At 37.8% G+C, this 15,772-nt stretch overlaps 2 protein-coding genes across 2 annotated transcripts in view; both read right to left on the bottom strand.

Moving 5' to 3' along the window:
• Positions 1–1,847, bottom strand: part of LOC105383288 — a 57,916-nt gene extending 56,069 nt beyond the window's left edge. Inside the window, exon 1 of the mRNA XM_048624573.1 lies at positions 1,400–1,847. The gene's annotated coding sequence lies outside the window, so the exon portion shown is untranslated. The remainder of the gene's footprint in view (positions 1–1,399) is intronic.
• Positions 1,848–4,224: 2,377 nt separating this feature from the next.
• LOC105383257 (glucose dehydrogenase [FAD, quinone]) lies at positions 4,225–13,722 on the bottom strand. The gene is made up of 6 exons (XM_038118935.2): positions 13,582–13,722; positions 11,083–11,533; positions 9,728–9,958; positions 8,171–8,303; positions 6,101–6,220; positions 4,225–5,561 (listed from the first exon to the last, which is right to left on the bottom strand). Exons 1-6 carry the CDS (start codon positions 13,585–13,587, stop codon positions 4,313–4,315), a joined length of 2,190 nt encoding a protein of 729 aa, XP_037974863.2. The 5' UTR covers positions 13,588–13,722; the 3' UTR covers positions 4,225–4,312.
• Between the last annotated feature and the right edge of the window lie 2,050 nt (positions 13,723–15,772).

Here is a 15,772-nt window from a genome sequence, read left to right as displayed (position 1 = left end):
CAGATATTACGTCGCGTTGTTTACAAAAAACATGCGGAGGTTGACGATATTTCACTGCCAAGGAGCATCATCGTTTAGAGTTATTTATGTTTGTCATATCTACGTATGAACCTACTTTGTGTTTAGTTTATTGTAGATAAACTTTAGATTTTCATTAGCTTTGTATAGGTTTACGTGCTCAAGAGTTTAACTATAGCATACTTATTCGTTTTCTCCACTTGAAATCACGTCTACCATATACATATAGACGTTATAAAATTTTATCACATAACATCATTATAACTATAAATACAAGCTACTGTAGATAGGATTTAATCACCTGTTTTCATAACTTTACATAAAGATTGCAGCTTAAATTCGCGTGCGAAGTGTATCTCGGTAATTTTCCGGTAAACATTAGAACCTCTCGCCTTTACCTTTGTGCCTTGGATTTATGGAAGAAGAAATACAATGAGATTGACCCATTGTGCCTATGATAGACTGCGATTGTATAAACGTAAGCTTAGCACAGTGTTTCATTTCCTTTCGGGGTTTTTATATAGATATCGTAAATGTGTAGAAAAAACAATGTAATGTGTATGTTTAATTTGTAAGATTTAAGACCTGAAAATTGTATGAGAGAAGTTTAGGCTTCAACTTATGTAACTAACTTTCATACGTCCTCATTGAATGATTCAGTCCGATTGGCTACAAACATGCCAAATTCATTACCGCTGTTTTTTTTCGTTATGGGATATAAAAAAACACCAGTCTATATAGGAAGAATCTTGTAAATAAAGTTCAATCTTGACAGTATTTTATTCCAATTTACTTACAAATTGATTCATTACAGATTCTATTTCATTTCATAATAAACCTCGGGTTAACATTTCATGAATAGGTGCACAGAGTGCGAAAGATGCTAGGTTTAAACCTTGGTTACTTATATAATATTCTGTGAATATTATCATATAGGTAAAAGAGTGACCCATTACTACCTACTTATTTTAGGTTTACGGGTCCTTAAAGTTTTTAACATAATGGAGCCATATATTATGTATATAGGATGATATTTTAAGGCTCTTTCGCTTTATGGTATGTTCCAGTTGAACTATCATAATTTATATTTAACTTTCCGCACCTTGGCGGAATCATAGGTGCTAGTAGGTAGTGACTGCGCTATTCTTATAATATTGGAAACTAACTGAATATTCCTTTTTGAACTTCAGATATAGAAGATTTTTAATAACTTAAAGAATTTATTAGTACGTATATTCTATCGGATATACCTAATGGGTCCACTTCATTCAGATACAAGTCTTGTGACTTATGTCCAGTTCTTTAATACCACAAGTACCTAAATAGGTATGCTTATTGAATATCTCTAAAAAGTCACTGTAAAAACTGCTGAAAAATTCACCTTTTTTGTCCGTAGAATGCTAACTTAAATTAGTTAACGTCACGCCCGGCTCCGGTTCCGTTATGGAGTTTCCACCAAATTTCATAATACCTCCTAATTCAGCACGCGAGCTTAATTCGCAAATTACTGAACACGCACATCGCTACAGATACCGACAACCAATCAGAACAAAGAACGGGTTCACTGACAGATGCTAATTAATTTTAAAACACAATTTAATTTAAAGTCAAACGTAACGAACAGTTTACTTTTACTAACTTAATTCAACAGCAGTCGCTCCGATTTTGAATTTTATTTTTTATTCGTTCCATATTAGAACTTTTTTTGCATTCACGGCGCGTCACTTTTTTCTTCTTTTTTGGCGAAGACTGCGTTCTTTTTATGTTTGAATTTGGATTGCGCGCCACTTGTTGAGGGGAGGGCGGTGGAGGACTCACGTTCGCGCGCCCGGCGGAGCACAGGCGACTGCGCGCCCTCCATTCAGAATTTCAGACCGTCGGGGTGGCACTACTGCTACTCGATTTCGTTTCTAATGAAACGCTCTGAATGCAAAAAAATATTTGCTTATCATAAATGTTTATGATTTCTTATATTTTATTAATTAAGTGAAATTTATTTTATATTTTCTCCTTATTAGAATTTAAGAAAAAAGTAGTTACTAAAAGTACCTAATAATTTTTACTTATAAATTTTGAGGAATAAAAGTAACTTCCTACTTTTCAAAAACTTTCAAGTAAGCATTTGGCATTTTACCATGAATCTGGTAAGAATTTAGTAACAGTTAGGTACTCTGTAGTTTCTATACTTTATAGCATACTTTCTCCTATACATATAGGAGAGTAACGAATGGAACCTTTGGTTATGTGTAAAAAAAAAACAATAGATCACGAAAATGGGTCCACGGGTTAACTTCCAAACAACTTTGTTCTCAATTAATATTCACGATCGCTTTTCCTCTCCAATAACAAATTAAGCGATCTTTGGGAATGCATTACGGCGAGCTTTTTAAATTAAATCCCCTAATCACCGCCTAACATGAAGGTGGGGGTCGATTATACGGCCAACTCATTGTTGGTTAACCTTTCACGTCCGTGTAACAAACAGGCCTAACCTAATGGCGCCGGTTCGCTAATTTTATTATTCAGGCCACGTGACGCAGCTGGATCCCTTTCATAACCATTCATCTTGCGAGTAACAATGAAAAAGGTGTAATTTCAGCCGCTTTCACTATTAAAAATGTAGAAATATCTGTAGCCGACGTGACCCAGATCAGTGCTAAGCGCGAGGAGGCTTGGACCTTAAAAGTAGCATTTCCCTCTCATAATAACCAAAGGTTGCCTGAAAGAGGTCGCCTATTGTGTAATTAGAACATTTTAAAGTCTTTATTTGGTGTTTCTTTAAATAAATAAAGAAATAAGTATTCATCATGTTAACATTTAAAAGTATAAATTGGAGGATATATTGAGAATCTTGTGTTACGTTTATTTTTCATAGTACGGTCATTGGGAGAGCAACAAGAAATGATTCCAAGCTTATAGATTCTTTTGAGCGCTAGAAATCGAGCAATAAAATCAAAGAGCTTCGTTCCACAGTATACAGCCGCTGAGTAAATTGAAATTCGGGTCCAGCGACCAAAACCCTTCACCATTGGGGCTCGCAACAAATGAAATTATCTATAAACACCGTCTAGTACCCTTACTAGTACCCTTCGTGGCTTCCATTAACATTCGAAGTTATCAGATAGGAGTTATAATATACGTTGAAGATTGAGATAAAAATATCGGTTTGGTACTTTAACCACTTACAACCACTAATAGTTAAAAAAAAAAATGCATTTGAACCTTAACCAATTAACCGTCTCTCATATATTATAGGAAGGGGATACGATAAAAAAAAAACTGTTCACCGTAGTTTTTTTTGTGTAAAGTTGTAAAATTGAAGTTGATCAGAATGACTTCCTGAGTCACTTTTCGGCCCAGTAGGTATACAAAATTCATTATTATAGCACCTCTTTTTATGGTGAAGGTTTACTGAACGAGTTTATCTGATTATCGACCAACAGCGACCACCGCCCGGCCGCCGTAAACGAAAAGAAGCTGTAAAAGGAAATGAAGTAACTTAAGTACTCCTAATTCAATACGTTTGGTCCATAATAATTTTATTACCACTCTGAAGCTCAATAGCGTTTTAGTTTGATTTGTTTGAGATAATTTTATGATTTGATTTGAATCATTGATGCATAACTACTATGCTTTCAAGAATCAGTAGGTATTCTATCAGAGTCATCAATGGAATTAATAAGTACTTACAAGTACTTATTAAGCCCGGGTAGGCGTAGGTCGCGTCCAGCGTCACGCCGTAGGCCGCGTCACGACGCTCACTACGTCTACGCGCCAACGTAGGCGTCCCCACATATTTATTCATGGAGTTGTCAGGTTTAGCCTTTTTTGTTGCTCGTAGGTCGGTTACGGGTAAATCACTGATGAAATTTCACCCTGTATACCCTTAAACTTAATAACAACTGAAAGGAACAAAGTAATGGCATGCTGAAAGTAGTTTGTAACAGTCTCCTCTCGGCGGGAAAATTACAACATCGCTTAGCAACAGGACATTGCCACGAGACATTCATTTCAAGCTTGCAAGTTGTAACACCGTTTTTAACATTATCATTTCCATATCTTGCAACAAAACTATTTTTATTTTTCCATTCAATGTTGAATACCTACAAAATTTCAGTATTAAAAGTGCAAATTAAACATTGAAAAAAAAAACAGCAAAAAAATACAAAATGGGATGAGGTGTGGTCTAAATAACTTACAAACATACTCAGTCTCTCAAAATTTATTTCAGTATAATAATAATAATAAATAACTTAGCGTATACCTAAAAATATCATGAAATAAAATAAATAGCTTAACTTCTAACAGCATTTGCCCAAGTCTTCTTGATGAGATCAGCAGCCTTCTCACCGATCATGATGGCTGGAGCGTTTGTGTGCGCCGAGATGGTGCGAGGGATGACGCTGGAGTCCACGACGCGCAGCCCCTCGACCCCGTACACGCGCAGCTCCGGGTCCACCACCGCCGCGGGGTCCCCCGGCGGACCCATCCTGCATGTCCCGATCTGATGATGCAAAGACACCATCATCGTCCGCACCGCACACTCCCAGTAGCTGTCCGACCCCGGTGCGTGCGTCGCACACGTCGGAAACTGAGCCAGATGCAGCTTCGGATTGTACTTCCTAAACGAATCCGATTCAGCCAATTTTATTATGTACTGTATTCCCTCCTTCAATGTTGCCATATCTGATGGATCTGTTAAGTAGTTTCCGTAAAGCTTCGGTGGCGAATATGGGTTCGAGTCACGCAACTCCATGAAACCCTTAGACTTCGGATGTAGCAACATCGCAACCGCGGACCAAGTGTCTAAACCGTTTAGAGACGAATAAGCGCTGTTGTAGGTGTTTTGTGAAATACCCCAACTCCTCGGGAAGGCGCCTCCAGAGTCAACGTTTAGAGACGAACCCAAACTAATAAGTTCTAGATCAGGAATAGATGCAGGTTGACTAGATGTTTTGGTTTTGATGTAACCGATTCCTTCAATACCACCAGGTGATGTGAGCAAGCCATCTCCAAATTGCAGCCATTGCATTAAGTTGGGGAATGTAGCGACTTTGGGTTCTAGAAGACTAGCGTTGGTTGTGTTCAGTCGGAATATTACTCCCGGAAAAGCTATGTGGTCATACAATGTTTTACCTACTGGTAGATCTTTGACTACAGGGATACCGAGTGACTCTAAGTGCTGTTGCGGTCCCACACCGGACAGCATCAGTAGCTGCGGCGAGGCGACCGGTCCCGCGGACAGGATGACCTCTCGGCGGCATCGCACTCGGCGCTTCTTGCCATTCCTGACGTAGTCGACGGCATATGCTCTTTTGCTTTGAGGTTCAATCAAAACTTTGGTGACGCGGCTGCCGGTGAGAATATGCAAGTTCTTCCTTCTCTTGTGAGGATGCAGGAACGCTCTGGCTGAACTCATCCTGTGGCCTTTGTCGGTGGTAGTTTGTACGTATCCGAAGCCGAGTTCGTCGGGGCTATTGTAATCGACTGTGGGATGCCCCAATTTCCTGCCCGCAGACAGAAATGCTTCGACGAGCCCGGTTCTGAAATGCATAAAATATACGTTTAAATGACCTCCTTACCAGAGCAAACGTGCACGGAGTGTTGTGACGAGGTTCTTGAATAAGCTCTGCTCGAGTTTAGTGAGAAAGCGGTCGATACCGATGAGCGAGTAATAATAGATCAGCCATCCGGTGATCGCTCCGTAATTTTGGTGAATTTTGATCAGGTCTATAGATAGACGTTGTTTTAACTGTTTCACTATTAATTGCTATAAGGTATTCATACGTTTAAAATTTGCATATGACTGTATAAAATACATTTCAGATTTTTATGAAGTAACGAAGTACCCAACTACAGCATTCACTCATGAGTACTTATGTACTTACTGTTTTGCACAAAGAACGCGGGCTTGGGTTACTAAATGGTTTTTCATAAATACGAATAAAATATAATATAATATTACCTATACATATATCCCACATAAAATATTAAAATATCCCCCAACCACACGCTACAATACTTGTGGACTGCTGTCTGGATGGGACATTAATAGGTAATAAAGTGCAAAATTGAAACTTACTTAAATGGTACATTTTCGACCGTGAGCTCGCCGTCCCTGCCTCGGTAAGGCGCCTTTTTATACTTTTTCAGTTCAGCTCTTTCAGACTTCATGTAATATTGAAGAACATCACTGTATGACCTGAAAAGTAGCAATAAACCATTTATAATAAACCAGCTACTACTAGTGGGTACTACTAGCTACACCTAACTAATCATAGCGGGAATTCACGTTTCAATTTTCCTTCAAAATTAGGCACCTATTTTCGTAACACATTTTTCTAATTTCCGTGTTAGATTCCGAACTGCATCGCCATTTTAGGCGAAGGACATACATATAAATATTATTACAAAGATCGCATTTTAGGATCTATTGAGCAGTTTTATTACGATGCAGTACGATTTTGCAATTAAAGCATATATTTTATTCTTCATACTCAATTTCCATACAAAGGGTGATTTTGGTTCTGGAAGGAAAATACTCAGTAAAGGTGCTAATTTCATTTAAAACGGTTTTGTTACCGCGCGGCCTAAAACAACATCATACATTATGTGCGTTGTATTCATAACCTACTATCATAAGATAATCAAACCAAATTATTGAAATTATACCATTTACGAGTACATGTGAATGGATATATCGTTATTCTCAAATAGTTAGTTACGAATTGTTATTGAAACGTGAAGAATGGTATAAAATACAATACATAATTATGTATTCGTAGATAAAATATACCTACAAATCATAAATATTATGGTTTCGTGGACATGTGGTACATATTTTATACCGCTTAAGTAGCTACGAATATAAATATTCTCAGAAAGATATATTATGGGGGTTTTAAAATGTTATTACAGGTAATTGAAAAATGGTTCAAGGAATTCAATATACTGCACACTCACTCAGATTTTTGGAAATTCGCGGAAAATCACTTTAATATTACCTATATGTGAGTATCTATTTATGTATTTTATATCTGCTGCACTTAAATACTGGAACACTGTACTTGTGGTACAGGAACCGTATTTTCTCATCACATGAGCAATGAAATGTACACGCGAATTTGCATAGCACAGCTGCAGTGGCTTCACTACCACCCATTACATACGTAGGTATTTGCAGTTAGTTTTCCCCTCTCGGGCGGTGAAAAAACCAGGTAAAAGTCACCCTAGTCTCATTTCATTAAACGTACGTTAACGTAACCTACCAATTGGTTGACAACTCTCGTTTGTTGGTTTTTCAATTTGTGTACAGAGTGTTGCAAAAATTAAAAAACCGACTTCAAAAAACCACTAAAATGTAAGAAATAATTTAAGGTTTACACAAATTCTACTCGTATGTGACAGAACAAATATACCTAAGCAGGAACTGTTCTTTTTTCATGTTGGTGCGGTGACAAAGTAATCTGAAGAAATATGGCACCAACTTCAAAAAAGAACAGTTCCTGCTTAGGTATATTTGTACTGTCACATACGAGTAGAATTTGTGTAAACCTTAAATTATTTCTTACATTTTAGTGGTTTTTTGAAGTCGGTTTTTTAATTTTTTTAATTATTATTTTATTTTATAGTTTTTAGTTTATTTGCAATAATTTTCAATCAAAAGTAAGGTGCAAATAATACCAAAAAGTCCTACTAATCAATACGAATCATTCAAGCCTAAACACGAAGTAGTTGCTATATACCGTTGAGGAGTTCAGCCAATCAGATCAGCTCAAGGTCACCATCATATTTTTTTTGTTATAAGAACTATATTTACGTTCTTAATTTCATTAGAATCGGTTGACATGTGCCCAAAATGGAAATTCATACCCTGTTTTTACCCCTTTACCCACACTTGGGGGTGAGATAAAATTCTGAAAAAAAATGGGACCACCTGGGAGCTCAACCCAATACAACAAAAAAAGAATTTTCAAAATCGGTTCATAAACGGCGGAGTAATCGGTGAACCTCCTCCTTTTTTTGAAGTCGGTTAAAAAGGGAATACTAAGCTGGAACCTACATTTACAGCATCTAAGCCCCTCCTGTGCTATGCCTACAGGTGACGCCTGTGTCGCCCACCGCCTTGCAACACCCTGTATAGTAGACTCACCAGCCATAGTTGCCGTCCTGCGCGATGCGGTCCCAGTCGGCGGGGCGCCCCCGCGTGTACACCATGTAGTTGGTGACGCTGGTGCCGCCCACCGCCTTGCCGCGCGGCCAGAAGCAGCGGTGCTCCTCGCTGCCTGGAAATGTAAGTTATGGTTATGATTAAGCGTGTTTTCGCGTATAAAACTGGACATTTCGTGATTATTATTATCGGTGGAAGTGTATGAAATGAGCCTCCTTGTTTGATATGGATGATATGATTTTATTTATGTGCAATTTTGCGAATTTCCATAAGTCCTAGAAAAATAGTTGTTCGGCTTATTATAAATCCTTTTCTAAACGCTATTCTGACTAGGCAATAATACTTTAACCATGGTGACAAACCCTAATCTATAGCTAGTGTCACTGACACGTTAAGAACTATTAGATCATATCAGCCAGAGAACGTCCTGCTGTACCAATACATATATACCTGCCAAACAGCGGTACAAAGTCGGAAAACGAAGCAAGAGTACAGAGTAATACGGTAATTATAAAACATATAAAGCAGTAAATTATTGATGGATATTTGGATAAATACAAATATAATAAACCTGCGCATTAACAATCATGTCATAAAAAATATCATTTATAACTGTAGCTGAATAACTTTTTAAGAGTACCCTAACAGTAAATATAATTATGTTCTATAAATACACATAATAAGAAGTGCTACGTCAATCAATGAATCATGTTATTGCTACCGAGTGGTACTTTTTGTGGGTTCAATAAACATAATGACTGGACTGTTTATTTTTTTTACCATTAGTGAAAGTTCTTATTTGTATTGAGTTGTTTGTGAGTGTACACAACGAAAAAAAATGTATGTCAATGACATACATCGAACTCTTCATTGAGTCCTCAATACAGTTGAAGAAATAAAAACATAAGAAATCGAAAAAGGGAAGGTAACTCTTGACAAGCTTTAATTAGTGAATGAAAGTAAAAAGAAAATAAAATTAACCTCAACATCCAACAGTGACACACTTCCATTGTCAATGCACAACTTTTGAATGGTGAACCACAGTATTATGATTTACTCTGGTTGAACCGAGCCATCTCTTAAATACCCAAAATATTATTTTATTCATCGTCTCGTCTTGGGTGACAGTGTGACCAACGCTACCAACGCCAGTCTAGGATTTGTCAGCGTGGTGAAATGATTCATAAAGTTAGCGTCAGTCGCTGGCAGCCCAGGGTGCGTCGGATGTTTATAATGAAGTTAATACTTCCTCTTTTTGTGCATCTCATTTTATTAATTACAACCTTTTCATCCATTTGCTAGCGATGCACACGCATAAATAAACATACTCAACCCTCCTCTTAATGGGAGATAACTTTACGTAACTCAAAATCTGTGGTTTGGCCCTAAGGGCAAACGTATGCGATGAGTTGCTTCTCCCTTGGTCTGCTTCAACACACACATTCCGCCTATATATTTAACTATTCTGTATCTATCTAATCCTATACTAAATGTTTTATCTATCTATCTCTTGCTTGCTCTAGGACTATAATTACTCACCAAGACACACTCCCGGCTGGTGCTCCGTGGAGTAGTGCCAGGCGTAGTCCGTGAACTGCAGGTACTGCACGAGCGCGGGCACGTCGGTCAGCAGCATCTCGGGCTGGCCGGCCTCCAGTAGCAGGACGGAGGCTCGAGGCTTGTCTTCAGTGAGGCGGGAGGCGAGGACGGACCCAGCGGAGCCGGCGCCCACGATGATGTAGTCGTACTCGTCTAGGGGGTCCGTGGCACCTGGGGAAGTGGGAAAATGTGTAGACACATAGGCACTTTAAAAAAACATGATTGAAAAAAAAAACATAAAATCGGTTCGTCTTGGGAGCTACGACAGCCAGATCCCTTGCGGGGTAGGCAGAGGTGCATTGCTGCACCCACTTTTCGCCAGAGTGTTATGTTAGTCCCAATGTAATAGGGGGCGGGCCTATTGCCATTTCACGGGCACATCCAAGACCCGAGAACAAATATCTGTGTTTACACAAATATATGCCCCAGCCGGGAATCGAACCCGGGACCTTCGTCTCAGTAGTCAGGGTCACTAACCACTACGCCATTCGGCCGCCCTACCATACACAAACACAAGGACACATTACACTTGAATTAACTCCCTTTTCGTCGTAGGGTGTTAAACAGTGGGAAGATTTTGAGTTATTTGTTTGTTCTAATTTTCAGCCTGAAAAGCTGCATAAGATTGTAAGAAAAAAATACCGTATAGGTATAAAAAATATGCTACTCTTTATATCCCAGAAAGTAAGAAACCCAAAAGTAGGTAAAGCTCTCAGACAAAGCTTATCTCAAGACTTAAAAATAAATTTAAATATAAATACAGATCCTATCATAATCACACTTTCAATATCTAAAATCTGTTGCCAAAAATAGCCTTTCACTTTTACTGTCATTTCGATTAAGTAATCCTGCGCTGGTCAATGCTCCGGTTTTGTTATGTTTCTCCTAATTGAATTAATTTGAATGATTATAATTTGATTAATTAATTCAGCGAATCGTTATTTAAAAGTCGATCAGAATAAAACGTAGATGGATTAAATGAATATTAGGTATTTTCATCTGAAATTAACACAACATTTTAGTGAAATGATTGTTATGTAAAATACCTAACTTAATTGCAACATTGCGGAAGTTTATTCTACAAAATTAAATTGCCTACAGTCATTAACACTTTAAAAAAAAGTCATTAAGTACAAAATGATAACAATGAGAAACCTATTCATTTATATGAATATAAACAATATAATATCATACATAATAATAATAACCTAGGCCATGACCCTCTATAGATTATCTTTTAAAGCATTAAGATTTTTACTGTTTAAACTACAATTAATAATCACCTAACCACTTACCTTTGGGGAGGGGGTAAGAGTCCCTCAAGTAGTCGAAGGGGTCGTTGGGGTTGTGCGGAGCGTACCCCAGAGCGGGGGACTGCAGCATCATGTCCACCACGGGGCTCTGGGGGTACGACCAGAGTAGACGCTTCTGTCTGTTGCTTACGCTATGATCTATACTATCCGGTTCAAAAGTTTCGTTTTCCGTCTTGTAGTCCGCTGGGTACGGCCAAAGGATTTTCGCTTTCCTGCTACTAAAGTTTTCACCATGTTTCTTGCCGCTTATGTACTTGTTCAGTGAGCGAATGGTTCTCGTGTGCTTGTTGTCTTCAGGCATGAAAGCGTCCAGTATGTTTTCAGGTTCATTGTCAATCGATGCTTCCTCGTCATCGTAGCTTTTTAAAGCGGTTGTTAATGCTAAATAAATTATTAATAGTATCGCAGTCTTGTAAAGCTCTTTCATGATGAACTGAAAAAAATAATTATTTTAAAAGATAAGCCACTGGGAAATAATGAAATGGAAGTATTTAGTCTACGCGGTAATTCATGTAGGTTATATTATATTATTATTAAATTCTTTATTGCACAAAGTAAATTGGTACAAAGGCGAACTTAATGCTAGCAGCATTTTCTACCAGTTAACCTTTGGTGATGTTGAAAAAGTGATTGGTAGTGCTTAATGCTTTGAGGAAAGAAGATGGTTTATATTGAGTACTTAACCGAAATATTAATGTCTTAATATATACCTATCTATACAATATAAATATACACATGATACCTAAATAAATACATTACATACATACATAAATACATACATAAAATTACTATCATCATCATCATCACACAGATAGGGATCAGTTAGGCAGAATGTTCTGCTCTTGGAGGTAGTGGAGACGAACTTTAGATTTAAAAAGATCTATAGACTTAGTTTGTCTTATATCCAGTGGTAACTTGTTCCACAAGCGAACCGCTGTCACAGCGAAAGAATCAGAATACCCTGCCGCATTATGCTCTGGGGTACGAAAGAGAAGATTGCGACTTGACCGTTGAGGACGGTCAGAAAAGTCGAAGAACGTGAAGCGTTCTGTTAGGTAGGATGGGGCACAAGCATTGTAGACTATACTATGAACAAGAGATAGAATATGAGCATTCCTTCGGTGACGGATATTGAGCCACTTGAGTTTGTTACGAAAATCAGAGACATGATCATACTTACGCAGGCCAAAAATATAGCGAATGCATAAGTTGAGCAGACGGTCGAGTTTATCAAGTAGCTCTTCGGTGAGATCGGGATAGCACACATCTGCATAATCAATAATTGGAAGCAACAGTGAGTTGACTAGCGTAACTTTGGTCGAGTACGGCAGGAAGTTCTGAAGGCGTTTAAGTCCATGCATGGATGCATAGATCTTACGGCTGACCTCAGAAACCTGCAGCTCCCAAGACAAATTGCTCTGTATGTGGAGACCAAGATTTTTTACATTGTCACAGTATGACAAGCTAATTCCATCGAACACAACGGGTGGTAACGGTCCAAGTCTGGCCAGGTGAAACCTGCTGCCCACAAACATAACTTGCGTCTTTGAGGGATTAACAAGAAGACCATAATGAGCTGTCCAAGTTTTGACTGCTTCAAGATCGGCACTCATCTTGTTAATTGCCTCTAGGACGTCATCGGGACCACATGGAACATACAACTGAAGGTCATCAGCGTACAGGTGGTAAGAGCTATACTTAAGGACGGATACAAGGGTGTTGATGAATACGGAAAATAGGATAGGGGAAAGGACACCACCCTGCGGAACGCCGGCTGTAACATCACACCAATCCGATTCAACGTTATCCGTACGGATGCGTTGTCGGCGACCACACAGATATGAAGTGAACCACTCGGCTACTAAACCAGATATATTGAGAGACCGGAGTATGGACAAGAGGATGTCATGTATACGATATAAAACAAAATAAAACCTATAATTTCCTGAAAAACTTTATCAACGCACTCAGATTAGGTTTTGAATGTCTCACTCTAACACGTACATTACCATGAAATAGTCCGAACTAAACCATAATTTGCCCATTTCACGCAACCCTTTTGTTTGGGTAGTTAAGGCGTGTGGGTGTCAGGTGGGTGTATAAATGATAATCGATGCCCGAGGTGTCTAAGTTGGAAGTAAAGTTGCAATGTCAGCCCACCGGCCGGCTAGCGGAAATTTATTGTAAGGTAGTTTTTAATGTACTTTGTTCAGTAATTTCATTATGTATGATTAATAATATTGGACCAAATGAGCTTTTTAGTCTCTTCCGACAACCGTGTTATATTATAATGTGTTAGGTATATCCAGTATCCTCTAAGCATAACATGAAAAGGTTTGTACGGTAATCTTTGTTTCTGATTTAGATGTGGATTATTTTATATTATTTTACGTATCACTTCATATAAAATAAATATTGATATAACTAAGAGAGAGAAAGAAATTATGAAAAAAGCACATGAAAATATAAGTAAGTACTTACTTTCATTGAAAGCACTTGCAGTCACTAAGTAAAAAATAAATAAATAAATAATTTAAAAAGTAAAATTTAAATTCGGAACGACATTGCCTAGCTGCGCGGTGGTTGGTCGGCGACTGCCGCTCGCGGGCCCTGCGCCGGCGCAGCGCCGGTACCGCTATCCCAACACACCTCCACACCTCCACATCCACAGTCTTTCCTTCCTACTCAGTATACAAATACATGTAATGTAAGCAATTCCTAAGAGATAGTGATTTTTTTTATTAGTGCCTTGGAAATGGCACCCTATTTGGCTGATTTTAACCGTTCTATATACCTTTCGCATTAAAATTAGCGATGACGTTAGGTATATTTCTGTAAGTTCGATTTAGAACTTTGGTAACGATCGATCTCTAAAAAAATACTATTTCACACAAAAGCTTTTGCATGCAATTCAATAACTGTTCTGATTGTTTCCTTCTGCATCCACCAATAGCAGCGATTGGTCGAGAAAGAGTTAAGAATCGCTTAAGAAATGCATATCTATCATGAATAGTCCCGTTATGGCTACGGCTAGAGGGTACAGTCAACCGACTCTATGCAAACAAACGGCGACGTCACAAATTAACATGTACTTCAGTACTGTTCGAGATTATGGATTGTTATTGAACATGTTACTGTATGTAGTGCATTGTACAGGGTGTGAATAACAAGCTCCCGAAAACTTATGTATTTGATTTTGATATATTTGACAGTATGTAAATTTTCCCTTGTAAAATATCGCTATAAAATTAAAAAAGCTAGCTGTAAAATTTTGTATAATTGGGATATTAAAGTTCATGTAAAAAAAAGCCATATTTCATTTACACAGTTTGAATGGCCTTTCTTAAGGTGTCCAGCCCCACAGGCTGACGATGATGATGAAAATGTTTAAAAATATTTTGTTAACCAGGTATTCAAACTCAAGATTTTTTTGTACTGTACTACTGCTAAAAATAACGTTAAAGTTTTATTTTTACGAATATGATACTTTAGTATGGTTGTTTATAGCAAATATTATGCAGTTTAATGCTTTGTGCTACTGCAGCCTGGTTAAGTTATGGTTAGGTATTATCGCCTTTATTGACTAAAGGTCAGCACGTACAAAAAGCTCCCTTCATGATACTAATATTACAAAAAAGAGCATTTTTGCCAAGAAGCAATTAATAACTATTCATAGCTAGAGTCGTATAGATTGCAATTCCTTGTATATATTTAAGCTTCTTGCACCGTGAACTTTAAATAATTTATTGTTTTCTGGATGAAAGGGTATTAAAAATTATGTACTTTATATAGGATGCTTCATCTTTGGCGCGATTGGGAATGCGGGCATAGGTACTTACATATGTATGACTGTATGTACACATACCGTCTTAACGGTAGAACCTCATCAGAGTACTTTCTTATACACCGTTATATGATGTCCTGCTGCACTCTCGTATTGAGAACGCACTTATATCTGGAGTACCAGTTGACCAATAGCGGGACTGGGTGTTATTGGATACCAATTTGTATCTACATACAGGGTGACTCAGGGGGTCATTTTTGTTTTTTTTTTTGTATCAAAGTTACGTTTATTCATTACGTACATTACATAGCCAATTAATTACATAGCCATTGTGAACAAGTTTTGTAAGTTATATGTTTTTTAAAATCCTTTAAAAAATCATACCCATAGTAAAAAGTCATACGTGACCAACAAATACTCTATTATAGTGCCTCTCCACTATTAGAGATTGGCAGTCAAGATTCTATCGAGAACCAAAATATTAACCAGAAAAAGTTCAATTGTCCAAGGAATAAAGTTGTTTAGAACGACTCTTAGAGTAGTCCCCTTTCTTCTTTCATTATACTCTTTTTGCAACACTCTGTATACAATTCTATAATATAACTGCATTGATACAAAGGTGACCACACAAAAACAACATTGAACGAAGCCTCTACAAAGTTGAATTTGCAGCGCCAAAACATAGGATGACAAGTACTAAAATAAGAATTAGTTTCATTTTCACTGTATTTGAAATACTTAATCACATGCCAAAGTAGGTCCTTTCACCAAACAAAAAGTGGCATAGTTGTACAAATTACAGCAATTACTGGTCTGTGGTCTTCCGTTGTTTCATTTGCTTCGACTGGATTTGCGAGATGCAAAATATAAACAAAAAAAATCTGTTAA

The sequence above is a fragment of the Plutella xylostella genome, chromosome 12 (genome assembly GCF_932276165.1).
Source record: "Plutella xylostella chromosome 12, ilPluXylo3.1, whole genome shotgun sequence".
Classification (NCBI taxonomy): Eukaryota; Metazoa; Arthropoda; class Insecta; order Lepidoptera; family Plutellidae; genus Plutella; species Plutella xylostella.
This window is presented reverse-complemented; position numbering and strand designations above follow the sequence as displayed.

Excerpts from the sequence above, each read along its gene's own strand:
- LOC105383257 (XM_038118935.2), bottom strand. Across the intron at positions 8,304-9,727 it reads CCAGCCGGGAGTGTGTCTTG|GCAGCGAGGAGCACCGCTGC; the intron begins GTGAGTAATTAT and ends TTACATTTCCAG. Across the intron at positions 6,221-8,170 it reads CAGGACGGCAACTATGGCTG|GTCATACAGTGATGTTCTTC; the intron begins GTGAGTCTACTA and ends GCTACTTTTCAG.